Genomic DNA, 27,721 nt, shown 5'->3' on the forward strand with positions numbered 1-27,721 from the left:
ACAGAAAAAGATGTTTTGTTTCCAAAAATGAAAGGAGAAAAAGCAGCTTCAAAATAATGTGAAGTGGGGGGAGTGGTGATCCTAAGGCCCACTATGGCATGTTTGTGTTATGGTTGGTGTCTGAGTATGTCTGCAGCCATTAATTTCCCAGTTAAGAGAGATTTTATAACATGCTGATATTTTTCTCTTCTCTTCAGCTCTTTCCCAAACCATTTCCAAGCGGCATTCCACTGACACCAGCCCACAGTGAAATGTGTTATCGCTTCTATTCAAACAACTGTCCGTGATCTGTAATGTTTGAGTTTGAATGCTTTCATTATTATACCCAGATTACAGCACTGAACCTACCAAGGAATGGCTCTTACAAGTAAAACCACGTGTTTTTTTAATTCTGCAGAAAAATGTTTTCCCACTTGAAGACATTTTTTTAAATGCTTAATTAACGCACGCCATACTGCTATTCGTTGTAATTACATATTCAGGCTGGAGCCCCAAACAGCAATGGGTTTAGGAATTAATTTAGCATTCGACACATAAAAACAAAACAGTTATTTCTAGACTATTAATATATGCAATTTTATGGTAAATATTGCAGTTTGGTCCTTTTTATCACAGTTTCAGTGCCATACTGAAAAATGAATGAGATGTATAACTAGAACTTAAAACACACACACACACACACAACAATAATGTATGAAAACAAAAATGAAAAGCAATGAAAATAATAACATGAACACTGCAAAGCAGAGTTTAACACTTGAATTTTGATGTGCTTGCCATGCTGTTTTCCCAGCAGCAGCAATATTGGATCTCAGCAGGAGTAGGATGGAGTGGAGCAGAGCGGCAGTGAGCAGTGGGGAGCAGGAAGTCAGCAGTGGCAGGTACAGGTGTGCCTGCCGCCACCTGGGTGCAGCCCCCACCCTTGCAGATGCTCTGCCATGCTCCATCCCAATCTTCGCAAACAGCCGCACTGCCACAGAATGTAGGACGGCACAGCAGCAATGTCCCACCTCTTGTACTTTGACCAGATGGAAATGTGCGCATCATTTATCACATGCTCGGTTTGAATCTAACCTATATCCGCCACAATGCAAGAAACCCAGACAGCATTTTGCTGAGGGAAACTGAACGAAAACAGTGTATAATTTGAGATGACAAGATCAGAGAGCTTTTGTCTTTCTCCCATCAGGCCTTGTACATAGCAGGGAGACATACAACTAAACATACAGAGGAAAGCTCCCTCAGAACTACACAGCAGGTGCTACCTCACTAGAGATCATGCTAATCTGCCTGGTTGCTACGCAACACCTCCTCCACCACCATCACCTCGGTTAGCTGACTCACCAACAACAGAAATAACTCTTAAGTTGCAAACTGAATGATCCCTGCTATTGCACTTCCAACAGGCACTTGGGAAAGAGCCTGATCTACAATTGCCCCCATTGGCTCAAATAGTGAGACCACTGAAATAATCTGCAGGCAGTCCTACAGTACAAAAACTTCCCCTATCAACAATAGCTATGGCTAGTGATTGGTTTCTCCACGGTGACATTACCTGGGTAATTTTGGCACCCACCGGCTGTGGAGCCCCGTCTCCAGTTTCCGTTGAACAAAGTCATACCCCATTTGTGGACATGGCTGCTTGTCAGGGTGTCAGGAGTCAAGTTGCAGATCTCAAGCCTTGTGAAGTTCCTTTGAAAATCTGAGAAGGACATCCTGCCATAGGAGCAGAGCATACGAGAGTGCTTAGTGAGTCTGGAAGAAAGCCATTATCCACTTGCCATTGATTTATCTTCTACCGAGACAGCAGGCAGCAATAGCACGAGGGAATTATTTGGCGTTACAAAGCTCTGAAACTTCTAGGAATCCCCATCAATAATGGAAGGCCTACAAATTCTCAGTGATTAGTCTTCTTGAGTCCAGTCAGCCATGCTATCCTTAGCTCATACCAAATTAGAGTCTAGGACTTGCCATTCCCACACTGGGAACTGCTTCCCATATTACATTTCAAGGGGCAGGTCCAAGTTGCTGGGGATCCCAGGGCAATAAATGATAAAAGTCCCTCTCTTACCAACAGTTGTCATGACAGAGAAGAGCCAACTGCACTGCCAAATGACTGTAAAGAACAGCAGCCTAATAGCCTGGTCTACTCCACACATATATTTGTGCTGCCAGTGAAGGAAGATGTTGCATAGCAGTCTCTGAACACATGCAGAGTGTTTTTATTTTACCGCTAAGCTGCAGTTGTCTGACTCAGCTTCTTATGCTCCTATGAGGTTTTTTTGCCAGGAGTGTGTTGTGGGTGTTCATCCCATTTTTCCCCCGATGCAAGTCCAACAAAAATCTTCACCACCACAACTGCTATTAGCCAATTGTCGCCGCAAGGCATCATTGATGTATTATGGCATTTTAATATTTTGTTGGAAGCCGCCCAGAGTGGCTGGGGAAGCCCAGCCAGATGGGCAGGGGATAAATAATAAATTATTATTATAAATTATTATTGCAAGGGGGAGATTTTCATCAGGACTATGCGAGGAGGGAAAACATGAAAACCTCTCTCCTTATGTGCCAAAGTCCTGATAAAAATTTGGCCTTCCTTCATCCGCTGTTAGCATTTAGAAGGCAAATGACACAGCACAAGTGATGCATTTAACACCACATCTAGTGTCACCCATGCACTGCAGCATGTTTATCTGCATTCTGCTATTGATTGAAAGGTTCTTACCAAAATTCACCATCATCTGCCTGCTTATCCAGAGCTGCTTTCTGCTTGGGGTCAATATAATTCCATTGTGGAGCACTGCAGGGATAGGAGAGCATTACAAACCAAACATTTTGCCACTACAAATTAAGCATAAAATAGTTGCATATGTGTACGAACGCAGTCCTATCTGAGCCCTGAGGGACCTCAAGGGTGCCACCACTACAGGTGCTGGGTTCTGCCCAACTCAGAGGTGGGGGTGCGCACGCATGACGTCACGCAACCAGAGGAGGCTAGGAGGGCTGCCACGGCTGTGAGAAGGCCAGACAGGGCCCGTTGTAGCCGTGGAAACGGGGGGATGCCAGTACTGCATACCAGTGAGTACTGCCAGAAAATGGAAAATGGAAAGCATAATGCTGGTGGTCAACAAAAGAGGTTTAAAGACTCTCTCAAGGCAAATCTAAATAAATTGTAGTATAAATACTGACAACTGGCCTGAGAGCGCTCCAATTGGAGAACAGCTTTTACCAAAGGGGTCATGGGCTTTGAAGACACTCGAACTCAGGACGAAAGGGAGAAACCTGCTAAGAGGAAGGCACGTTTGGCAAACCCTCACCATCAACAGCTCCCACCCAGAAACCTGTGTCCCCACTGTGGAAGGACGTGCTCAGAAATGGCCTCCACAGTCTCTTATGGACTCACTGTTAAGACCATGTTCATGGAAGACAATCTTACTCGGCTACGAGTGATCACCTGCCAGGAAAAAAGCACTGGCTACAACTCCCATTGGTCCTCGCCATCGACCATGCTGGCTGGAGCTGATGGGAGTTAGAATCTCACAACATCTAGGGAACCACAGGTTCCACGCTGCTGGATTAAAAGTCACATAAAGTGATAGAAAAGAAGTGTTAAACGTTTTATAATTTCTGACTTAAATCATTTTTATTGTACGATTTATTTTTAAAACCGAGCCTTTTTTGATGTGAGTTTAATACCTGAAATCTAATCCTTGTTTATGTGCCTGCTGTTTGGCTGTTTTTTATATGATTATTTATCTACTGATATGGCATTATTCATGAGATACAGTAGTAAATTAAATCTGGAGTTGGGGATAAAGCAGAAACAATTCCTTATTTACTCTGGGGATAGAAGGAACGCTCTGCTGAAAAGAAAAGAAATATTCTTGGAATCTCCACTGCTCCAGGGAGATCCTGATCACATGCCTCTCAAAGGAAAACATTTTACATTTCTGTAAATAATGAAAATAAACTTCCAGAGATGGTTTAACGTACAGTTAATTCTGTTTCAGAGTAGGAACTGTTTCTTTGCCAGGTGAGCTGACCTCTGGAAGTCTCTCCCTGGGGAAATAAGTCTCCTCCTGCTCACTGCTGGCCTTTAGATGCCAGTTAAAGACCTATTGATCTGCCCAGGCCTTTGGGAGTTAAGTCCCCAGGGACCCAACAGATGGAAATGCGAAGACTGCAGCTCTGGAAGTTTGTGTTTAGATTTTTAATGGTGGTATGAAATATTTTGTAACGATGAAGGATGGGAGCAAGAGCAGTATACAAATCAATCAATCAGTCATTCAAATAAATAAGCATATGGTGTTAAGAGTGCAATCCTATACTGTACATGCCTACCAGGAAGAAAACCCTATTGAATTCAATGGGGCTAACTTCTGAGTATACATATATAGAATTGCACATGTATAGAACTGCATTTAATGTGCAGATTTTTTTAGAATACAAAATAGGGTGACCTCTCAACACAAGTGGCTCCAGGGGAACAATTGTCATTGGGATCACTGCAAGGGTTAAACTCTTCCAATAATCCTGATAATTATCAGCCCCCCACCCCCCCCACACACACTTTACCTGGTGCTTACATTTATTTCAGTCATAGCTGTCAACTTTTCCTCTTTTTTTTTAGGGAAATTCCCTTATTCCGAATAGGATTCCTCGCAAGAAAAGGTAAAAGTTGACAGCTATGATTTCAGTATGGGCGTAAAATGCAAAGGTGTAGCTAGCCGTTGTGTCTAGCTCGGCCCCATGTTCAGCCGGGCTTAATAATCCTCTTAGAAGTACTCTTTTTCCTATGTTTCTGCTCTACTATCCAGGCATGAAAAGCCATGGGTGTGAGTTAATAGATAGCCCTCCTAACTTATTAATATTACTTTCTTCCTTTCGGCTGTCATTTGATATATTAACTTTGCCAGATGTAATTTTAGAGGAACTTCATATGTTATACAGCAGAGCCAGTGACAATGTAAAAGAGATTGATGGCTCCTTTTTTTTCAACTCATTTCCAGGGCAACGTTCAAAAAATCAACACGAACATCTTCCCAGTCAGATGCCCACACTACAAATGCTTATAGAATGTGTGAATCTTACAGGTGGAGGGCAGTATTCAGCTAGTGTGTGGTAATTGTGCTAAGAAGACTTGGGTTTTAATTCCCTGCCTTGAAGCCCTCTGAGTGACTTTGGATCAACCACCATATCTCATTCTAATTTACCTCATGGAGCTGCTATGGAACTAACATGGGATTATCTCCTGAACTCCTTGGAGAAGGATGGGCTACATATTCAAAAAATAAATAAATCAAGGACAGGGGACGTGTGGCCCTCCAGACCAAAACTCCTATCATCCAGCAGAACTAGCCATGATGTCTGGGACTGATGGGGATTTGAATCCAGCAAGATCTGGACAACCACAGATTCCCCATAACTGATGTAGATGAATAAATGGCATTTCAGGAGTTACTATACAAGCATTGGGGGTGGGGTGGGGGTGTGACAATCTGAAGATGACCCGGGACTAAGGATGTAAGAAAGCATTGCTTTCCATCCCATCCTGTGTTTGTCTCAACCAGCGCTGTTTCCATTCTGCTGCAGTTCATCTTCTGCCCCAAAATACATTATTCATCTCACTGTCTGCTGTGGCAAAACCAGACAAGAAACATGGCATTTACATTATTCTACCCCATTCAGTGCAAAGGATGCATAATGCAAATGGGGGAAACAGAATCAATTGCATATCATTTGCATACTGATAGCAACAGTGAATACTGATATATACTGATAATAATATACCGTACTTATCACTCCAGGCCCCAGTCCACTCCACTTCGCCCCATGGATTTCTCAACCTGACTAATTTCTCCGGACGGCCACGGTAGTTAACCTGTGGGAAGCACCACAAACAGAACATCAGGACTTTATAATCCCCCTCAGTGTTGCCATCCTGTTAGATGACAGTCCTGTTTAGAAAACCTCCTTTGAGAGCCAGGGTGGTGTAATGGTTAGAGTGTGGAACCTTAGATTAAAATCTCTCCTCAGCCCCTGAAGCTCACAGTCATCACCTCTCAGCCCCACCTACCTCACAGGGTTGTTGTGAGGATAAAATCGAGAGAGGGAGGAGATCCATGTGTGCCCCAGCTTAAGTGACTTGGAGGAAAAGGTGGTATATAAATATAATAAATAAACGAATAAATTCATTCAGAACAAAAGCAATGCAAGCAAAAGCCACAGCTTATTGCAAGTTTGTTAATGCTACCACAAAACTCAAGGACTCATGAATTGGATTTTATGGGACACGCTGTACAATCCCTGAAACAGCAAGTTTTCCCCGGACACAAATTTTCTGAAAAACCTCCAGGGACTTCCACACAGTCCCCAGAAACCTGTTCCATTAACTGGCCGTTCTTAAATGTAGCCAGCTCATCCACTGGGTGGATGGAACTTTTGTCCAGAAGATCTGCCCTAAAATGCTGGTTTTCCTCCTTCATTGCATTTCTACTGATAAGTTATGGGTTTTATTGTTATGTTCTGTTTTTGAAACCGCTTTGCAACCTTCAGTCTTAAAGTGTGCTGTAAGTTTTTTAGAGGGAGGGTTAAAAGGAGTGAACTTTCACAAACTACTTCTGCCATTTAGTATTGTTAGGAGTTTGTGAGTGCCAGACCACTATAACCTCCAGATCAACCAAAGGTTAGAATTAATCAGTTATTGGCATGTTAAGATTTGGGTGCCAGATTAAGCCCAATCTGTGTGTGGCTTCAACTGTGTGCTAGACAATGCTAATCCCCTGGAATCAACAAGTGTTGAAAGCTAATTAAGCAAAGCTAAATTCCTCATGAGGTTATAGCCTAGGGGATGAGCAATTAAGACTCCTCAGAGTTAGTTGGAAGATAAGCCCAGAGCTTAGAAAGGTTAGAGTGAGGAGTTATATGAGCCAGAGCTGGAGAAAAGCTGCAGGCAGGCAGAGAGCCATAGCTGGTGTCTGTTTGGATCTATGGAAGGAGCAAGACCTCGGAGTGAACTCCTCCATCATAGACTCAGGTTGTAAAGGTAAAGGTAAATAAACCATATATCATAAAGATGCCTCAGTCTCCACTGTGCCTCATTTTCCAAAAGAAAACAAATACCCTGGAACCTCGCACTGCTCAGACACTTGGGGTGCTGTGCAACAGTATTAATTTCATGACAGTTCAGTTTGTTAAAGCTCACACACAGAGCCAGACACACACACACACACACACACACACACACAGACACTATATTTTTACCTCTTCCGCTCCAGTAAGAGAGTAAGCATGACCTTTGACCAGCTTCAGACTTGTGATTGCTTCTGTTTCAGCTGCACTGGTTATCTAGGGTGTATAAAATTATTGTAAAAACACAACACAGTGCTTTAAAATCCTAGAAGTGATTCGCTGGGGTGGGGCAGAGCTACTTTGCTAACTTCCCAGGAGGTGGGTCTCTGCTGCTTACCAGGAGGGGCAAGGAGCTGTGGAGGTTTGCACAGTGCAAACACACCTGCCCCACTAGTGCACTTGCCTTTCCCAGTAAGCAACACCAGCCAGGAAGCTAGCACACTGACTCCACCTGGAGCTCCTTCTGAATCATAGAGTTGTAAGGGGCCTTGTAGGCTATCTAGTCCCACTTCCTGCTCAGTGCAGGAAATCAAATATACATACTGGAACATCTACAACAGATGTCTGTCTGGCCTTTGCTTGAATGCCTCCAGCGAGGGAAAACCCACTGCCCCTTTAGATAATTGGTTCCATTATCAAACTTCTATTTCCATCGATAGATTTCTTCTCATATTCAGCCAGGCTCTACCATCCTATAACTTAAACTCTTTAGATCTAGTCCTGATTGCTGCCCCCTCACCAACCCAGCAACAGAGAGAACAAGTCTTTGTCCTCTTCTATGTGAGCCCATCAGTCATCTCCATGCTAAACATTCTCTCCTCATGGGACTTGTTTTCCAAACCCCTGACTAAAGACCAAGTGTGGATGCAACTTTTTATCAAAACACCAAGTGCATTTTTCTAGCTGTAGGACTCGATGCTGCTTCCCTAAAGTGGGACAATTGCTGTTCCAAGTTCCTAACACAAATATCTGCTGCTAGCGTTCTGTCACTTCACCACAACATAGGTTGGAGCACAGAAAAACGATGATGATGATGCCAATAACTCACATCAATGGAGCAACCCAGCAGTGAACCGGCTTGCAGGGCCTTCTGGATGATTTGATACAGGTCGGATGGAGCTTTTCTCAGATCATATGATTCAGAGATGCCACCAGTGAAATCTTCAAAACCTTCTACAGTAGATCCTCCAGCAAGAGCCTCATATGAGCCATTCAGCCTGCAGTATGGATGGTGAAGAAATTTGTCTATCCACACTTCTCTGTTTTTGAAACTTTGCACTTCTCTAAATTTTGAAATGCGGCTCTCTAATCAAAATATGTGTACAAGAATGTGCACATTAGTGGGGGGAAATGAAGAAATGCAAACTGACATTCAAGTGATTAAAACCTTACCATCAGCTGAGCTACAGCCCTATATTTCACCCAGTGAAAAATTCACTGGTAGCATTAGACACTGTACAGAAGGTAGACTATGACTGATAGGCCTCATGGCAGCTGCCTCCATTGAGCAAAATCTGAGAATCATTTGCTTACTTGGCATAGGCCTTCTCCAACAGGGCACTCCAGAACTCACTGCCTTCTTCAGAGTGCAGGAAAAGGAGCTGCCCGTTTTTGGTGGGGAGCCGGTCATCCACAACAACGTCCACCCACTCTCCGTACTGCCAGAACTGACAAAAAAGGGGGGGGAGAGGGAAAGCTCACGTATTGAATATCAGGCCATCAAAGGCACTTCAAGCTGGATTCAACATATAAAATCATGAGGCATAGCTAACCACTTTTTACACAATGCTTTATCTTTCCTTGTACAAATAACGTTTAAGTTTGCTGAGTGAAGTCATACAGAGAGCTGGAATATCTGGCTGAGGTTGGAGAGAAGAAACAGTTTCTGCTTGGTTTATATCTTGCCTATACTATACACACAGAAAAGTATGCAACCACATGATGGGCAAAGTCCTTCTGCCTTTTCCAGGACATGATTCTGGTTTTACATTGTTGACTACTTTTGCTTAAGTGTCTCCTACTCTATAAATAATATGGAAGAGATACCTGGAAGTGAAAAATCCCAGCGTAGTTCTTCTGGAAGCTCTGATCTTTGGGAACAACTCGGTTTAAAATTTCTTGATCCAATGTGAGAGATGCGATAGCTGCCAAAAGCCAGCAGTCTCCTGGAAGAATCAGATTCAATGGGAGAATTGGACATTGCAGCATATGAACCTATTAATGCTTTCGTTGCTGTCAAATTATGGAAACGTCTCATTTCTGTCACTGCCATAAGGAACTTGCCCTGTGTTTCAAATGGGCTTGCTGATTTGTTACACTTTAAGGCATTCAACAAGTACATGTGGCAAGGATACAGAAATTTAAACTTGTTTTAAATGGCATGCGCTGTAAAACAATGTTTTTTAAAAGGGCCCTTGGCATTTGAAAGCTTTAGCAGGAGTATTAACCTATGTGTACAGAGGCAAACAGCCTTTGAAGATCCACTTTAAACCATGTTATTCTGAAAGATTATGGATGTGATTCTGCATTTAAGGCAAAGCTTTTAAGGCTAAGCTTTTCTTTTCCTGGTGTGTTCTGTTTTTTTTTTATTATTATTATTATAATAAAAAGCAGGTTGTTTGTACAATATATGGAAAGCATCCTGAGTCTTTCAAGTTCTCTTGAGAGTTGCCAGGCTGATATTTCCACTAATTTTTGTTATTGACAAAGAGACAAAGTTTAATGAAAGAAACCCTTAGAGACAGCCTGTCTCTTATTCCTCTAAATTAGACAGGGCGTGCTAGTTTTGAATGAATGAAAAAAGAAAAAACCTGACACAGAAGATGAAAATGAGGGTGAAACATGCCTCAGCTTCCTAGACTAGTCATTGGGGGGCATGTGCAAAAGAAGCAATAAAGTTCGGGTTCAAGTGACATGTTTTACATCCGGGATTCATATTGCTTCTTTGATATTTATTTGCTCGACTTATCTGGAGCTTCTTCTTTGCACTCACCTTTGTACATCTAATTAAAACATGTATGGTTTGGTGTTTGTGATGGTTCCCTCCTTCCCCTAACACCACAGAAGACAGCAAGGGGGAGTGCTATTCAGTTACTTACCCAGTTCCCCTTGACAAATATCTGTACGAGTGGCTCCTCCCACAATGAACTGAGGGTTGGGGACCAGCTCCTGAAAACAAAAATGAATTAAATATTACATTTGCATGCACACCATTTCTCAAAATCCTGTACCTAACTTGTGATGTTTTAGCATCTTCGTCACCTGCAGATTTCCACTGAAACTGAACTCTTCCTACAAATTCAGTGCTGCTCAAATGCACTAAATGGTTATCACAATTACCTCTGCTAAGATTGGGGGAGAAATTCCATTCTGGTTTTGCATTTAAATGTGAACCTACCTAATCAGCGTGTTGCAGGGGTACCAACTGGAATAAAATATTGTGGGGGCCCAGGTAAGCCCCGCTCTGCATAAGCAATCACATGACACACACACTATTTGAATGGCAATGCACATCAACCTGGCCCCCTCAAATATTTTATTGTGGGGGCTGAAGTCCCCACAGCCCCTAGAAGTTGGCTTCTATAGCATGTTGGTTGGGAGAAGGAGCTTCCAACCTAATGGAATCTGGATTCAAAGACAGAAGTTATTGGACTGAACTGCATTGAGTGCTACTTGAGTGCAATGTGTTACTTTGTTACTTTGTAATATTTAATTGTAACTACAGTAGTTTTAAGACTGTTCTGCAGTAATGCTTTCAGATTCATTATTGGGGTGGAAAGCTCAATTATTTCTACGTAAGTTCCAGATCAGGAATTCAGCTGAGCCACTCTAACAAAAAGACCAGAGCATCATTGATGACACCGCTTAAAACATCAAGATAATTGAAAAATTAAGCTCTGGTTGATTTGTTGAGGTTAAAAATAATGATCAGCACACATTCTTAAAATTGCAATTCTATGCATACTTACCTAGGAGTCAGCTCCACTGTACACAGGGGGTATTACATTTGAGGAAACATGCATAAGCTTGCATTCTTTGTCTATTCAGCATAATGGTTCACATAATTGTAGGCAGGTGCGCAAGTTCTCATTATTTTACTTTTAAGAAAAAAGGGCTCATGAAAATATTTCTTTCGATGTGCCATTCTGTCTTATTCTAAAAAATGATATCAAAACTGAAATTTGGAATCCTCAGCAGTGTTGCAAAATAATGACTATTTCTCTGCACAACAATTCTGAAGGTCCTCGCTCCCAGGACTGTCACCACCACTACAGTAGTACCTCGGGTTACATACGCTTCAGGTTACAGACTCCGCTAACCCAGAAAGAGTACCTCGGGTTAAGAACTTTGCTTTAGGATGAGAACAGAAATTGTGCTCCGGCGGCACGGCAGCAGCAGGAGGCCCCATTAGCTAAAGTGGTGCTTCAGGTTAAGAACAGTTTCAGGTTAAGAACAGACCTCCGGAACGAATTAAGTACTTAACCCGAGGTACCACTGTATTCTCTTTTCTGGAATAGTTTGAAGCAATGTACAAAATTAAAAACACAAAACAATTGATAAAAATGCAATCCATTAAACAAACTACCAACAGCACCACTAAAAGCTGCATAAAAACCTAAATGTTTAGGAGCGGATATAAAGTAGCAGGTCTAAAATCAAACACGAACAACCTGTTGAAATTCCTGTCAAATCCACACAGACACTCCAAAGGAGTTTGTTAAAAGGAAAAGGAAAAGAAAGAAACTTCCTCTTGATGAAGAAGAAGAGGAGTTTGGATTTGATATCCCGCTTTATCACTCCCCTTCAGGAGTCTCAAAGCGGCTAACAATCTCCTTTCCCTTCCTCCCCCACAACAAACACTCTGTGAGGTGAGTGGGGCTGAGAGACCTCAAAGAAGTGTGACTGGCCCAAGGTCACCCAGCAGCTGCATGTGGAGGAGCGGGGAAGCGAACCCGGTTCCCCAGATTACAAGACTAATCTTGTAATCTTAACCACTACACCACACTGGCTCTGATCCAGGCATATGGCATGCTGTTCTAAAAGTAGGTGAAAGACGGCAGGTGGTAGATTGTTCTGGGAATAGGGAGAAGCCAAGGTGTCACAGCTTTTGAGAGAGAAGTTTTCATTTCCCATGTAGCTGTAACTGGAAGACTCTCTGAGTCACACTATCAGATCTTGAGATGAGTTGCTGTTATTATTATGAGAGGTATTTTGTGTTTTCATTTTGTATCTTTATGCTGTAAACCAGCCTGTGATCTTCAGATGAAGGGTGGTACATAAATTTTAATAATACTGTACAGTGGTACCTCGGGTTAAGAACTTAATTCGTTCCGGAACCTGAAACTGTTCTTAACCTGAAGCACCACTTTAGCTAATGGGGCCTCCTGCTGCCACCACGCCGCTGTTGCATGATTTCTGTTCTCATCCTGGAGCAAAGTTCTTAACCTGAGGTACTTTTTCTGGGTTAGCGGAGTCTGTAACCTGAAGCATCTGTAACCTGAAGTGTCTGTAACCTGAGGTACCACTGTATTGGCCCAAATATAAGCCGCAGTTCTTTTTTCCAAATTCCAATCATGAAAAGTTAAAGTGTGGCTTATATTTGTGACCTTACACCTGAGGAAGCAGCCCAGAAGCACGGGGTAACAGCACCCAGCTCTTTTTCGTTTATTTTAATGTATTTATATCCCAAGTTGGGGTTCAAGGCAGCTTGTGATTAAAAAAAAAATGTTATAAAATACAAAGTAGTAAGAACAAAGCAGTTAAGAACAATAGTACAGTGGTACCTCAGGTTAAGTACTTAATTCGTTCCGTACGTCCGTTCTTAACCTGAAGCTGTTCTTAACCTGAAGCACCACTTTAGCTAAAGGGGCCTCCTGCTGCTGCCACGCTGCTGGAGCCCAAATTCTGTTCTTATCCTGAAGCAAAGTTCTTAACCTGAAGCAATATTTCTGGGTTAGCGGAGTCTGTAACCTGAAGCGTCTGTAACCTGAAGCGTATGTAACTGTAGGTACCACTATAGTTAAAATACAACATAACACAGTAAGAACCAGCATTAGAATACTGATTACGCTGATAACAGCCCAGTGGTCAGCATCATCTGCAGGGCTGCAGCTGTGAGAAAAACAAGACCGTCTTGGGGTGTTCATGCCATGAACCCCTCCATCGTAGGCTCAGGTTGTATATATGTGTAAATAACCTATGTATCACAAAGACACCCCCATTTCCACTGTGCCTCATTTCCAGAAGGAATCACAAAGTCTGGATAAATGCTTGGAAACCCATACAGCTCAGAGATTGGGGAGGCGCACAACAATACTGAAAATAAGCTGCAACTGCTTTCCTGAGAAACAGTCGCATGTTTTTTATTGTTCTGTTGTTCTTCATTCACATTGCATTCAAATCTTTCTTAAGTGCCTGGAGAGTAAAAGCCTTTCTAAGGAGGTGTTTGTTCCTTGATTGTTTCATTAAAAAATGTAGTAAAAACTGCATATGCAATTTCACTGAACAGTAAACTTTATGAAGGCAACTGAAGACACGCGCCCCATTCCATCCACCCTGCTGTTGACAAGAGACCTCTGCACTATCTGAAAATGCTTCCAAAACGAAAGAGAAGATTAGGAATGGCTTTCAGCCAGACCTCATGACATTTCACATTGCCGTGCACACATAAGGAAACTTAGAAGAAGGGCTCAGTGGCTTTGCATGCAAAAGTTCCCAGGCCCAATTCTCAGCATTGGTCCAGGAAGAACAGTGACTCTCCTTCATCTGAAATGTAGTACTGCCAGTTAGTATATACTGAGCAAGATGGATCGATGGTCTGACTCAGTAAAAGGCAGCTTCCTATGTTTATGTGATCTATGAAACTGTGCGAGAGAGTCAAGAGAAGGAAAAGACAATGAAATTGAAGTCAAAGGAAAGCGATTGAAAAGAACATTGGGGGGGGTGTACTTGGCAAAAAAAAAAAGGTAAATACAGTGGTACCTCAGGTTAAGTACTTAATTCGTTCCAGAGGTCCATACGTAACCTGAAACTGTTCTTAACCGAAGCACCACTTTAGCTAATGGGGCCTCCTGCTGCTGCTGCGTTTAAGCCGCCAGAGCACGATTTCTGTTCTCATCCTGAAGCAAAGTTCTTAACCTGAAGCACTATTTCTGGGTTAGCGGAGTCTGTAACCTGAAGCATATGTAACCTGAAGCGTATGTAACCCGAGGTACCACTGTATTATTAAAGAGAGTTTGGTTTTTTAAGCTACTTTCATTTCTTTTGCAATTTGGCTTTGAAATAGGAATAGTATGCGGTCTTGCAAATGTGCAAACAAAATGGCCTGATCTGCAGCTCGTGGACTAATGGGATCAGAACTTTGCTGTCCACCAGATTTTGCATTCCTCCCAATGTTGGGGTGCAGTTCTCAGTAGTTGTGATACAGGGCTTGTCCACACTTAAGCTTGCCCCGTGCCTAGAAAGTTCGGGTCTGAGCTGTTGCCCCCTTGCGCCACTCCTTTCCCGGGGAAAACCAGCTCTTTAACAAATGGCAATCCACAAAAAAACCCGATTGTCATTTGCTCTGAGTGCTAATGTATGGCTTTCCCTGGTGGTGGGAGAAATCAGCGGGACAAGATGATAAGACCACTCAGAAAGATGCCTCAATGAGTTCAATGGGACTTACTCTCAATAAAATAGGTAAAGGATTGCAGTCTAAATACATGTTTTGAAAGAAAATGGGGATAAATATTTTGAGAGAAAATACTAATTTAACAAGGAGGAAATGCATTAAATACATATTTAAACAGTATTTTCAGAGGATTTGAAGACTAATGCAGAAACAGAGCAGAATGGAATTACATCTAACAACCTGCAAAAATGATACACACAGAGAAAGGTTTTCCCTCCCCGTTTTGACAGTTAATGTGCCATCAATGTGCCTTTGAAACAGTATCTCTAATAGCACAGCGAAGTTTAAGCTTATTAAAACCTCAGAAATTGGCAGAAGGAAATCCCCAAAGAATATGTTTCCAGGCATTCTCAACACTGAATGTTGCCAGATGTCCCTTATTCCAGACCACCACAATCTCAAGAACATAATAAATGGCTCTAATTTTCACCCACTATATTTCCATGCAATATGTTAAATGTCCCTTAATCCAGATATTGCCACTCCAAAAGCATCCCTGAGTTTAGATGCTCTGGTTGACAACCTTATCAGTCCCGAAAGGACAAACCATTGGAGAAGAAACTTCAGCATTTCTATTCTTGTTTACATCTGCAAGATCAAGGTGATGGCCACTAGAGAAACATTAAAACAAACTCTATCTAGGGTTCAAAGTAAAATGACTATATAATAATTTGGATTTCTTCTTGCAGGCCGGTAGCTTTGCTTTTTTGCATACTATTACAATCCTTGTGAGTCTGAAGATGACACTTGGATGAATGAAATGTTATCTGAACCTGACTGATTATGAACACAATGTAAAAATCTTACCGGAGGTCGTTTCCAGATAATGCCCTGAGTTTTGGGTGAATAAGGCCCCAGATCCCTATAGCCAAGAACAGAAGGGCAGGCGGGGAATTCCTCGTCTTTGAAGAGAGTGCCAGACTGTAAGCACTGCCTCTTCAGAGCTTCAAAATCCTGTTTTAAGTATTTCACGGCATTCTGGTTGGAGCCCAGGCCTTTCAGGGCTTCCTTCTCCCTGGCCAATTTAATCGCCACATTTGCCATAGCGAGGCAGAAGGACACAGCAGGTCTTAAAGCCTAAATGCAAGGTGGGAAGTGTGGCCAGGTGAGGGTGGAATGAGCAAGCACATTACGCCGTGCAACACCCTCGAAGAAGGAGGAAACATTCAAAGGTAAATATGTACACAAGAGGGAAAGGGTCACGGCGATGGAAGCGAAAGGCAGAAAAAGGGAATATTCCAGTGGCTGTAGCATTTATTCAGTATCCTCCCTTTGTATGAGAAGCAGATACTAGCTTTCTAGTCAAGTGTTGAATTTTAAGATGAGTATAGGAGAACTGAAACTTTTGCAGGTAGGGAAACAAGCCAGACAAGGTGAAGGGGAGTAAAGCTTGCTGGACGATTCAGGACAGCCCATAGAAAGTGCTCCTTCACAAAGCACATAGTTAAACTGTGGAATGTTCTCACTCAAAGAAGGAGTTACGGTGGCAAACCTGGGTGGCTTTAGAAGAAGATCAGACCAATTCATGGAGAATAAGGTGCAAGCCTGGGCAGTGTGTATGGGCTGCCCAAATGACAAGACCCGCCCCCATCTGCCTTGCTGATGTGGTCCAAAGGAAAGCAGAGCAATATGTTTCGCACCAGTTTAGCTGCAGGAGTTGCCAGAAGGAGGCACACAAGACACCATTCAACCATCTTAGGAACTCCATGCTGGATCTGTGTAGGGTTTACTCCTTAGCCTTCTATTCTCCCAAAGATATCCTGCAAAGCAGCAGAGGTTTAGGATCAGAGTTTTCCTTCTCCTAGATCATGGGCTACCTTCCCAGGCTGATGAGCCCCACCTGCCCCTCACTTCCCTCTACAGCACGTGCAGAAACCGCCTTCTTTACCATTCAGCCTACTACTGGCTTCATCTGCCAGAGCCTGTCTTTGCATGCAGGGGAAGTCCCTAACCCTCCAAGGGTTTGAGACCCATAGGCTACCCTCACCTGGTTTAGTCATGTCTGACACATCCTTGGGGCGTTAGGGGTGTTAAGGGAGAGGTAGTACCTCTGGTGGGGGACATGTCATGCTCCTTTGGGGTAGTTTGTCCACCCATTCAGGGAATCTGAAATAGTAGAATTAAATCAGATAGTTTGAACTATTTTAGCACCAATTCAGATCAGCAACACAATAACTTCTTTTTAAAAAAAAAACATGGTTATAAACAGATGTGCATTTAGAGTCTGTCTGAAGGCCTGTAGTGATGAGGCTGCATATACCTCAGTTGGAACAGAATTCTACAAGTGTGGAGTCAGTGCTAAGAAGGCCCTGTCATTCATACTTGCCAACCTAATTGATCACACCAGTGGGCAGCACACAACCAGAGCTGAACTCAAAATATTGGTAGGCTGGCATGGATAAAGGCTGTCCTTTGGATAACCTAAATCATTAAGGGTTTTAGATGATCATTGTCTAAAGGAGAAGATCTAAGGGATAGTCAACATAGCACCTTTCAGATCTGTGACCCCTAGCCTAGCTGGGAGTTGAAGACTAGCTGCATCTGGAGGACACCACGTTGGCTACCCTGGTCTAAGTTTTCCACCCAGCCCTTATGGGCACAGATACAATCTCTCCCACTCCCAAAGACTTGGGATATTTATCTCCAGGACTGCATCTCAGAGAGAAGCAAATAACCTGCAAAGGTTGAGTCTCTTGTTGAAACGCCCAAATGTACCTTGTTCAGACTCACCTTCAACAAAATCCTGTATTGTGAGGAAAACACACTTAACGATTGAAGTTAAAAGCAGGAAATAAGTCTGTGAAATTGAATTCTCAGACAGTCAACCTTGGCATTATGATCCTATAATGCTCTTGAGAAATGATTCACACAATTAGCTTTTCCCAGCAATTTGTTGAATTGCTACCGTTGCCAGTTATACAACATACAGAACAATAGAACTATCAAAGCCCCAAACCTCAGTTTTCGAAGGAAGTGCTCTAAAAACAAGGTCTTTGGTATGGGCACTCAATTGCAAATGGACCTTTACCTTTAAAAAAAGAAAAGAAAGTCCAGATTTCTTTAAAAGCATGCATGTGGCCTTCAGTAGACAGAGCAGCCTTCTGGGAAAAATCTGCCTTTGAGCAGCCCAGAGACTGATGAAAGTGGCAGTTGCAAGAAGATGTTGTGGTGGCCTTGTTGATGGTGGTGGTTGGGGGAAGGATCTTAGTTACTTAATTCCATACAGTGCCATCCTGTACATGCCTGTTAACTCCATTGAGTTCAATGGGACTTACTCAGCAGAGATGGGGCACCTGTGACCCACCCAATGTTGGACAACAAGGACCCCTCCATATATCCTTTGTATTGTGCATGCATGCTGATTTGTGCTCACGATGGTATACACAATCCAGCTTGCAATGCTGTTTGTGCCTGTAAAAGATTCAGGGCAGACAGGCTGCTTCATTTTCAATCAGTGCATAACCTGTAGTTTGCTACTTAAATCCTCTAACTTTCCATAATACAAATGTGTGTGTGTGTGTGCGCGCACACACACAAACACACACTCATCATGCTTTTGATGCACTCTAGCACAAACATGCCCCTCCACCTCGTAATTGGGGAAGCATTGCAGAACAACTAATAAAATGGTGATGAATGGACAGTCCAGTATAAAACCACCACTAAATGCACCTGCAAAAATGAAACACCACTTTGGAGGAATCCTAGCTCCCATAAGCTCCAGGCAGCATGGCCAATGTTTGAAGATAACAGAAGCTGGAGTTCAACAACCTTACACCATGAGGTGTAGGACTGCAGCATTAGAGGTTTCCTCAGTGCTTATTTTCCTCCTACTTGACCAGCAACCAGGAGCACTGAGTTCATGGTTCCCCTCCCCCATGTGTTTTCCATAACCTCTGAAGGGATCCTAATAATCCCAATTTGTTATGGTTTCTGTCATTATGAGCACAAAGACATTATTACTCTGAGCAGTGCCTAAGCGGAATACCCACTCCAAACCATACGCCCACTCCTTGCTGTTCATATTGCTTTTATAGTCTCTGTGAGCTTTATTGGATTTTGCCGTGTTTCCTTATCTCATGGGGATGTTTCCCACCATTAAAAGCTCATTTTCTCTCCCCACACCTACAGGCTCAAAATACGAGCACAGTGATCAAATCCTCTGCAAATCACAGGCCTGTTACTGGTCGAAAGCAGGGAGATTTGTCATTTCCAATGAAGTTTAAGCAGGCTGTAAGAACATAGGCTGTAAAGAAGTGTAAATACTGCACCAAGGAGCTGCTTCCAAGGAAAAAGGCTTCTGAAAGAGGTGCATTTTTCACCTCCATGTGGGTTGGAATGACAGAGATCTTATCTTTTCAACATACTTTATCAGCCAGGGTACCTCTCAACATGTCTTAACCAGCTGTCTTTTCAGTTTGTTTAGGGCATTGTGCAAGGCTTCCTCTCTATACCCTCCACCCAAGATTAACATTGCAGCAGAGATGAGGAAACTGTGGCCCTCTGTACGTTGTCAACTTCTATCCGCTCCAGAGGATGGGAACTGTAGTCCAACCACAACATCTGGAGGACCAAAGGTCCTCCATCCTTCTCCTTACAACCACCCTGTGGTATTAGTTTGAGAGCAGGGCTGGCCCACCTGTGAGGCAAGGTGAGGCAACCGCCTCAGGCGGCAGAATTCACAGGGCTACAGCGGTGGCTACAACAACTGTGGTGAGCTCCTTGGAGGCCAGAAGCTGCTTTTTCTTCAAGCAGCACCCACAATGTTGCCTCTACAGTGGCCTCTTGTCAAATAGGAGGCACTGCTGGTCTCCTCCCAGTCCTAGGGAGGAAATGGCAGGTGCTGCCCTCTGGGGTCTCCTGGGCTCTGCACCTTCTCAGCATGATTCAGAGCAGGCCCCTTTCTGCCCTACAACAGTCTTTAATTACCACTTCAGCCCACCCATGGTTGTTCTTGATGTAGATCTTTATTCCACACTTGTTCCTGGTGTCGATCTTCACTCATTCCTTCTTCCATAGTGTGTGGGGATACCGCTTTGCGGTTTACCTCAGGTGCCAAAATGTCTTGGGCTGCTCCATCTTGAGAGAGTGAATCATCCAAGATTACCCAGAAAGCTTTATGTCTGAGTGGGGATTTGAATCCAAGTCATAGTCCAGCACTCAGTGTTTACTTTCCTCTAGGCTCTCGTTTAAGTCCTTGCTTTCATTTCCCCCTGCAGGTCAGAACATCCTGCCTAGATCAATACATTCAGAAAAGAGTTTTTAACTGAATTTTCTCTTTGTGTTATTTCGTTTTGAGAAAGAAAGCTGTTATTTGGAAGGCCTCTAAAGGCACAATGCTTCTCAAATGCACACAGTGGCCTCCTGGCCATTATTTGTAGCTAGTTATATACTCAAAATTCTATTCACAAGTGGCGGTGTACACAATTTCCCATACATGGAGTTTTTTCTGTGTGCAAGCCCAATGTTCATATGTGACGTGATCCTTAGCTTCCCTGCTTCTGACCTGTATTCTCAAGGACTGTTGCTAATAGTAACAATTAAAAACGAAAATTGATGCACAAGCACCACCTAGAGGCAACAGGGAGTGCTTGAAGGAGATAATTAATTCCCAATCAAGGGTGGATGATCTGCTTGGTATCTGTGACAAGGGATTGAAATTTTCATGTTCATTAAGAGTTGTCAGGGGAATTAAGGCTCAGTTAATGACTGTCAGGTTTAACCTTTCAAGTCATGAGGTGGGTCAGGCTTCCTCCATCACCTGCTTGCATCTTCCTGTCTCTCGCTCTCCCCCCTGAAAGCACTCCAAGCAATGCAGAAGGCAGAGAGGAAAATGAGGGGTGGGGATGAGAGTACTGGCTGAATTGGCCAGAATGCAATTTGGGGAGAGCTTGGCCAATCCTGCAGCATCCTACTCAAGCTGACTTGCTATCAAAACTAATTGCCAGCCAGAGCTATGAGCTGTAACTCCTCCCATGACAAAGGCTTAAATGTGTATCGACTGAACCTTCAGCTCAGTTTTAATCTGGGTTCTACTTCAGCCTTGACATTATTAACTGACAGGGTGTGGGACTCTGTTTAGACATTTTGGGTGGTATTCAACTGCATTTTACTCAGAACGGATGCACTGAAAGTAATGAACATGCCATTAATGTCAATGGTCTACTCTAAGCAAATCTTAGTTGAATGCCACCCTTTTACTTTATTTTAATTGCATTTTTACCATTTTGCTATCTGCCACTGTTTTTAGAAGGAAGGTCAGGACCGAAAATTTAAAACAACAACATTTTTAATAATACTGTAATAATACCACCCTTTTTAAAATTATTTTCAGGTGGGCCCCGGAGGAGGCTCACCTGTAGACACTAAGTCCTCAAGCACCTCTGGGGCCAGAATGGTTTCACCTGGTGCCTGCTCCTGAGGATCTGACACAGGTGTCGGCTCCTCAGAATCTAGGCCTTGCCCCAGTTCAGCCGGCCCTGGAGGCGGGGACTCCTGTGCAGGCTGGGATTCCTCTGGTTCAGCCTCTGAATCGGAATCCCAGGCCATCACAATAACCCAACAGGGTAATCCACAGCAGCCTCCTGATTCTTTTCTTCCCAGGGCCTTTCTAAACAAGAATTTTGATTTATAATAGTAGCACTTGATAGGCCTTTTGTGCAATGTGATTCAAAGCTATAAGGGATCCGGGTGCAATGCTTCAGCTATGCCCCCTAGAAAACGAGTGGCAAACCTGTGACCCTGTAGAAAACAGTCTTTCTCAGCTTTGGGTCCCCATATGTTGTTAGGCTAGAACCCCCATTATCTATTATCACTGGTCCTGCTATCTAGGTATGATGGGTGTTGTAGTCCAATAACATCTGGGGAACCAAAGCTGAGAAAGGCTGTTCTATTAGTTGAACTACAAATCCCATCATTCCCAATAATTGGCTGTGATGGCTGAGGCTGATGCGAGCTGGCGTCCAACAACATCTGGAGGGCCACAGATTCTCTACCCCTTCCCTAGAAGACCAGGGACAGTGGATAACCAATTGCACAACAGTATGGATGGCTAGGTGGGGGCAGCTATTCACCAGCACGCTGCTGATATCAGACTGAGCCATATGGGCACACCCTGTATAAATGAAGGACAGATGGCTCTTAAACATTTGTTTATGCAGCATGGAATATTCAAAAGCACTCTGTGCAGGAGAAGGAGCCAAGGTTGGCTCCAAGGACTTCCCGACTCAGCAACAACTATGCAAACAATTGGTTTAAATTTCCTGTCAGTGCAACATAATATTAAATTGGCAGCAGTTGTGCTTCAGCAGTTTCTGGGAGCAGAACATCACAGAACTGAAGGAAGTGTCTTCAGCAGGGCAGGCACACTGAGAAGCGAGATGGCAGCAAATTAGCAGATTGCGGTTTAAGGATGAACAAAGGGGACTGGAGCAAACGGATTAGCATGTCCAGGCTTCAAGAGCATCTCTTCTGCACTTTGCTTGCAGCACTCAGGAGTCTGGCTGTGCAACATGACAAGAGCGGACAGAAACGATGCTTTAGGAAATGATCAAAATAAGGAAAGAGTTTTGCAAAAACATGAGGCATTAGATATGGGAGAAAATAGGCCTGGCTGAAATCTGGCTTGCATTCAAATCAACTGTTTCCTTTTGGTTTCAATGCAGAAACACGAGGAATGGTGAAAAGTAGAAGGATGAGGGGTTATGGGAAACCAACGAAGATGCTAATCTTAACTTAGAGCAGCTATACAGGCAATCCTCATTTTGTGCGGGAGTTACACTGCCTAAGCCCACGTGCTTTGGTGGGGCATACGTAAAGCGTTCTGCCCCGTTCCGCCCTTTTAGTGACATTTTATTGACATTTTCAGGCCACTTCTGGGTTCTGCGCCATGCATGTGAGTGCAATCGCACATCAATCGGACACGCGTAAATTGGGAGTTGCCTGTACGTGTTTCATTGCAATCACGAACACCAGTTGTATGTATTCATTCTCAGCCCAAAGCAAATTGTAAATCAAAAAAAGTACTTGCATAATGGATAGTAAAGGGCTATTACAGGAAAAAGGTATTTTGTAACTCTCTCTCTTTGACCTTGGGTATTTCTGTTCTTTCATTTAATTATATTCTAGTAGTTTTGTTTCATTGTGTTGTATATCTCCCCCACCCACATACACCTGACTGCATATTTATTTTAAGTCCTATTGAAAATTTGTCAGCATTTTAATGCAAAACTCTCTTATTATACACGCTCATAGGAAATTTTCCCTAATACATTTTTGTATGTTATTTTCAGTAATATCAACATTTTCATGCAAATGTTTCCCCAGTGTATGTATTTTTGAATGCATTATATACTTATTCATGAGAAAGGCTTCAGGAGTAAACCCTGAGGAAAGATCTGTGCCCGCTGCCTTGTGGGACATTTGCAGGAGAAGAGAAGGCTAAGAAGTAAACACTACACAAATAGATGATTGGATGGCATCTTGTATGCCTCCTTCCAGAAACTCCTGCAGCCAATCTCGTGCCAAATGCATTGCTCTGCTGTCCTTTTGACCATATTAGTGAGGCCAAACTTGTCTGGTCAGCTCAGGACGTCCATACACACTGCCCAGGCTTGCACCCCAGAGAGGCAGTTCGGCGCTACTAACACAGCAAACACACTGTGGGAAGTGGCAGTTATGAGTTACTGGGCTCTGCAGCCACAGCAGGCGCTGTGATTCTCTGGAGGTCTACCCCATTGTCTCTAGAGACAGACGGATGCCAACAACCATTTCCTACCTTTATGTTCACCTGCTCCCCTCATGGTATCACCTGAAACAAGTCACCTTACCCTGCACATAATAGGGCTGGCTGTATTGGTAAATTATGCTTTAGTCTTCCCTGCCATACAGTTAATAGGGACACGGGTGGCGCTGTGGTCTAAACCACTGAGCCTAGGGCTTGCCGATCAGAAGGTCAGCAGTTTGAATACCCGCAACGGGGTGAGCTCCTGTTGTTCAGTCCCGGCTCCTGCCAACCTAGAAGTTTGAAAGCACATCAAAGTGCGAGTAGATAAATAGGTACCGCTGCAGCGGGAAGGTAAACAGTGTTTCCATGTGCTGCTTTGGTTCGCCAGAAGCGGCTTAGTCATGCTGGCCACATGACCCGAAAGCTGTCTGCGGACAAACGCCAGCTCCTTCAGCCAGTAAAGCCAATAAGCACCGCAACCCCAGAGTCGTTCGCAACTAGACCTAACAGTCAGGGGTACCTTTACCTTTACCATAGTCAAGGCCAGTGCTTTTCTCCCCTTTAAAAAATGTTTAGGAGTACTCTCATTTTGACTCGAGAAAATCACCATTTTATAGTTCAAATGAGGAAAAATGAATACAGTAAATGGACAAAAACACAAAGATCCACAAAATGTTCAGGGGTATGCGTAGCCCTGATTCCCCCCAGAAAAAAGCACTGGTTAAAGCACTATTTTACTGTTTAAAACAATCATGGCTTCTCCCCCCCCCCCCCCAAATCCTGGGAACTGTCGTTTGTAAAGGATGCTGAGATTTGTTAGAAGATCCCTTCTCCCCTCACAGATCTACAGTTCCAAGAGTTTGAAATCATTTTCAAGTATGAAATTGTATTCCTTATATATGACATTGTTTTCATTGTCGATGTTGTTATTGTTAAATAACTTTGAGGTGTTTCACAGGGAGTGATTCATAGATGGAAAGAAATAAATCACCCAGCAGCGACTTTTCGGATCCGCTTCTGTTAGATTTGGGGGAGAAGGTCTGGAGGGATTTGAAATTCATCCCTGATATTACTACCAGGTTTTACAGAGAGAAAGAGAGAGAGCTCTGTTTGTAGTGCTTGCCCGATTCTCTTAATGTGTTTGCAGAACTGCTTTGCAGCTTTACTAACAAGACTGAACCCTGCAGCTGTGGAGGAGCAAGCACATAAGCGTTGCCCACACCCTCTGGCAGTTTGAGCCAAACTCGGTGAAGTGGGAGAGACGGGAGGGGTCACAGAATTCCAGTGTTATTTTTTGTGCTCATGAGGTTCTTCCAAGTCATTTTTTCCATGTGATTGCAACATTCCTGGCAATTTCAGCTGCCAGGTTTTACCCGAACAGTGGGCCTGGCTGTTCCAGAGCAGCAGAAAGAAGCTGCAGAATAGCACTACAGGCAGATGAGAAACTGCAGTTTTTATGAAGAGGAGAGTGGGGGACTGAAATAATGAAAAAGAGATCTGATTCTCGTGGCTTCACAGAGTGAGTTGTCATCAAATAAAAGCCCAGCATCGTAACTCTGGACTGTATTTCCTTTGGAATTGCTGGTTTGAGAAATCCTAATTCTGCAAATGAGCGGAAAAGGCTAGCTGGGCGAAGTCACAGAAAAGCTTTGGACATCACAAACAAGCACTGTCACTTTCCTGCACAAACACTTCTGCCTTCTTTCTAATGTCAGAAAAGGCTCTAGTCTAGGAAAGCTGAACAGGATTTAGATGCAAAACAAACAACCTGGCCTGTACAACCTTCTTAAACTTCCTTAAACATTATATGGAAATGTCTGGTGGAAGATTCTGGTGGGAGTGAGAAGAAGAGGTCCCCTTCATAGGCCTTTGGACTACAACTCCCATCAGCTCCAGCCAGAGTAACCAATAATCAAGAATGGTTATGGTCCAAAAACCTGGAGGACACCCAGACAGAACTGAGGTACAGTAGATGGACCAATGATTTGGAAAGGGCTTGAAAATAAAACACATTTGGAAACAAAAGTAAAACTGCTGATATCATAATGCCATTATAAAAATCTATGCAGTGACTGCACTTAGAATACTCTGTGCAGTTCTGGTTGCCTCACCTCAAAAAGGTTATAGTAGAGTGGGAAAGGGTTCGGAAAAGGGCAACCAAAATGATCGTGATGATTGAGCCACTCCTCTGTGGGGAAAGATTGCAGTGTTTGAGGTTTTTTAGTTTAGAGAAAAGGCAAGCAAGAGGTGTCACAACAGAAGTTTATAAAATTATGTATGGCATAACATTAGAACTCAGAGACATACTATGAAGCTGAATGTTGGAAAACTCAGGACAGACATAAAGTACTCCTTCATTAAATGCTGTTCATCTAGGGAACTCCCACAAGAGGCAGTGATGGCCACCAACTTAGAAGGCTTTAAAAATTAGACAAACCTCACCTTCTGCGGTGTATGAAATGGCAGGTGGTGAATCCCATGAAACATTAATGTCTGCAAAAGGTGGATTTGCACACATGCATTATAGAGTCACAATATACTCAGCCTCCAAAGCTCAAAGTAGGGGCAAGCAATCTTTTTGCCCTCAAGGAGCACATGTCACTGTGGGTGGGCAAGCAATTGGGTGCTGTGTGCCCACTGAGTGTGGTTGAAGCTAGTGGTGAGTTGGGGGTATTCATGCATGCATGTGGTTGGTTAACTGCTCCCCTTACATCATCCTCCCCATCACAGTTTCATTCCTCCTAGTCTGTCAAGCAGCTTCTGGGCAAGGCTGGAGCAGAAGACTTCACATGTTGGGGAGACAGCAAGATTTGGCAGGAATGGGATTTGTCAGTAGAGGGCGATGGGCACCTGTGTGAGACACACAAAAAGCTTTTGAGGACTGCATGCAGGTCACAGATTGCCCTCAGTTTGCTTAGACTTAGAGGATATTCCGGTCAGGAAGCTAGACAATAATGTTATTGTTTTCCTTAATAACAAAACAGCAAAGGGAAGTTCCTGACCCCACCAAATGCAACTCGGTCCAGCGCAACCTAATGATTGAGGCATATGATGACACTCTTCATGCGCTCACCCATAATGCAATCCTGTACATGTCCACGCAGAAATATGCCCCATATTGAGTTCAGGAACGCTTACTACCAGGTATAGCAGAGCTAGGTAATGTAGCACTCTCCAGGTTAGGAGATTAAGAGTCAGGAGTTAAGAGAATGATAGTCCAGCAAAGGAGATCATGGAGGGCACCATATCTGCTACCCATGGGGCCTAGGATTGCAGTCTCAAATATTTAACCTTTAGAGATCTGAGGGAGTAGGCAGAAACCTGCAGAATGACAGCTCCAGCAACTCACAACAACAAACCATTAACAAGATAACCCTAACATTTCCATGGGACAGCACTGGGACGGTGATTAACATAGGGATTTTTGCTGGTATGCAGGGACACTTGGAACAGCTGAAATCAAAGGAAGTGAGAAGAAAGAAAAGAAAACAAAATAATTAGGCTTGGTGGGAATTTGTGTGCCTGAGAAAAAGTAAATGGTAGGTATGCTCTCAGGCAATTTCCTACATTCCTGGTTTTAGAAAATATTTTACATTTTGTTTGTTTAGTTATGCTTTTTTATTTACAAGGTTTGACATTCTGATGTGTTATATTGAGTTCGCCAGTAATTAGCCTACATACCATGCTTCAAAACTGGGCCTGTGCATGACAGCTTTTATGCAGGGAAAAATGGATGTCACTCAGAAAAGTGAAGGGGAAGAGGTTAGGGTAAATTGTTTTAAAACTTCCCTCCCCTCCAGCCCTTTCCCGAAGCTCCCAATTTTAATATTTAAAGCCAGTTCAAACATTAGCAGGCTAAGCAGAGGTGGTACAGACCTCTCATAGGAGGCTACCACAGTAGTTATGTAGATACTTATTCGAATTTTTTAAATATGGAGTTTTTGGTTTTTTTAATATGAAATGCTGTCCCCAGAGAGGCTCGCCTGGTGCCTTCATTACATATCTTTAGGCACCAGGCAAAAACATGCCTCTTCTCCCAGGCCTTTGGCTAATTAAACAATCTATGGCCTTTTAAACTGTGGGGCGGTGATATTTATTTTTGTTTGTTACTATGTTATGCATTTTTGTGTTTTTATATTGTAGCCCACCCTGTGATCTTCAGGTGAATTGTGGTATATAAATTTAATAAATAA

The 27,721-nt window shown here is 43.2% G+C and overlaps 1 protein-coding gene across 1 annotated transcript in view; it reads right to left on the bottom strand.

The window, feature by feature from the left end:
- The window catches only part of CAPN8 (calpain 8), a 40,603-nt gene extending 24,707 nt beyond the window's left edge, over nucleotides 1-15,896 (bottom strand). Inside the window, exons 1-9 of the mRNA XM_081904586.1 lie at nucleotides 15,611-15,896; nucleotides 10,230-10,299; nucleotides 9,178-9,296; nucleotides 8,665-8,798; nucleotides 8,180-8,348; nucleotides 7,264-7,347; nucleotides 5,796-5,881; nucleotides 2,726-2,800; nucleotides 1,556-1,716 (exon numbers count right to left, since the gene is read on the bottom strand). Coding sequence (XP_081760712.1) covers nucleotides 1,556-1,716; nucleotides 2,726-2,800; nucleotides 5,796-5,881; nucleotides 7,264-7,347; nucleotides 8,180-8,348; nucleotides 8,665-8,798; nucleotides 9,178-9,296; nucleotides 10,230-10,299; nucleotides 15,611-15,847 — 1,135 coding nt within the window. The 5' untranslated portion in view covers nucleotides 15,848-15,896. The remainder of the gene's footprint in view (nucleotides 1-1,555; nucleotides 1,717-2,725; nucleotides 2,801-5,795; nucleotides 5,882-7,263; nucleotides 7,348-8,179; nucleotides 8,349-8,664; nucleotides 8,799-9,177; nucleotides 9,297-10,229; nucleotides 10,300-15,610) is intronic.
- Between the last annotated feature and the right edge of the window lie 11,825 nt (nucleotides 15,897-27,721).

The sequence above is a fragment of the Podarcis melisellensis genome (genome assembly GCF_964234715.1).
Source record: "Podarcis melisellensis genome assembly, chromosome: 3".
Classification (NCBI taxonomy): Eukaryota; Metazoa; Chordata; class Lepidosauria; order Squamata; family Lacertidae; genus Podarcis; species Podarcis melisellensis.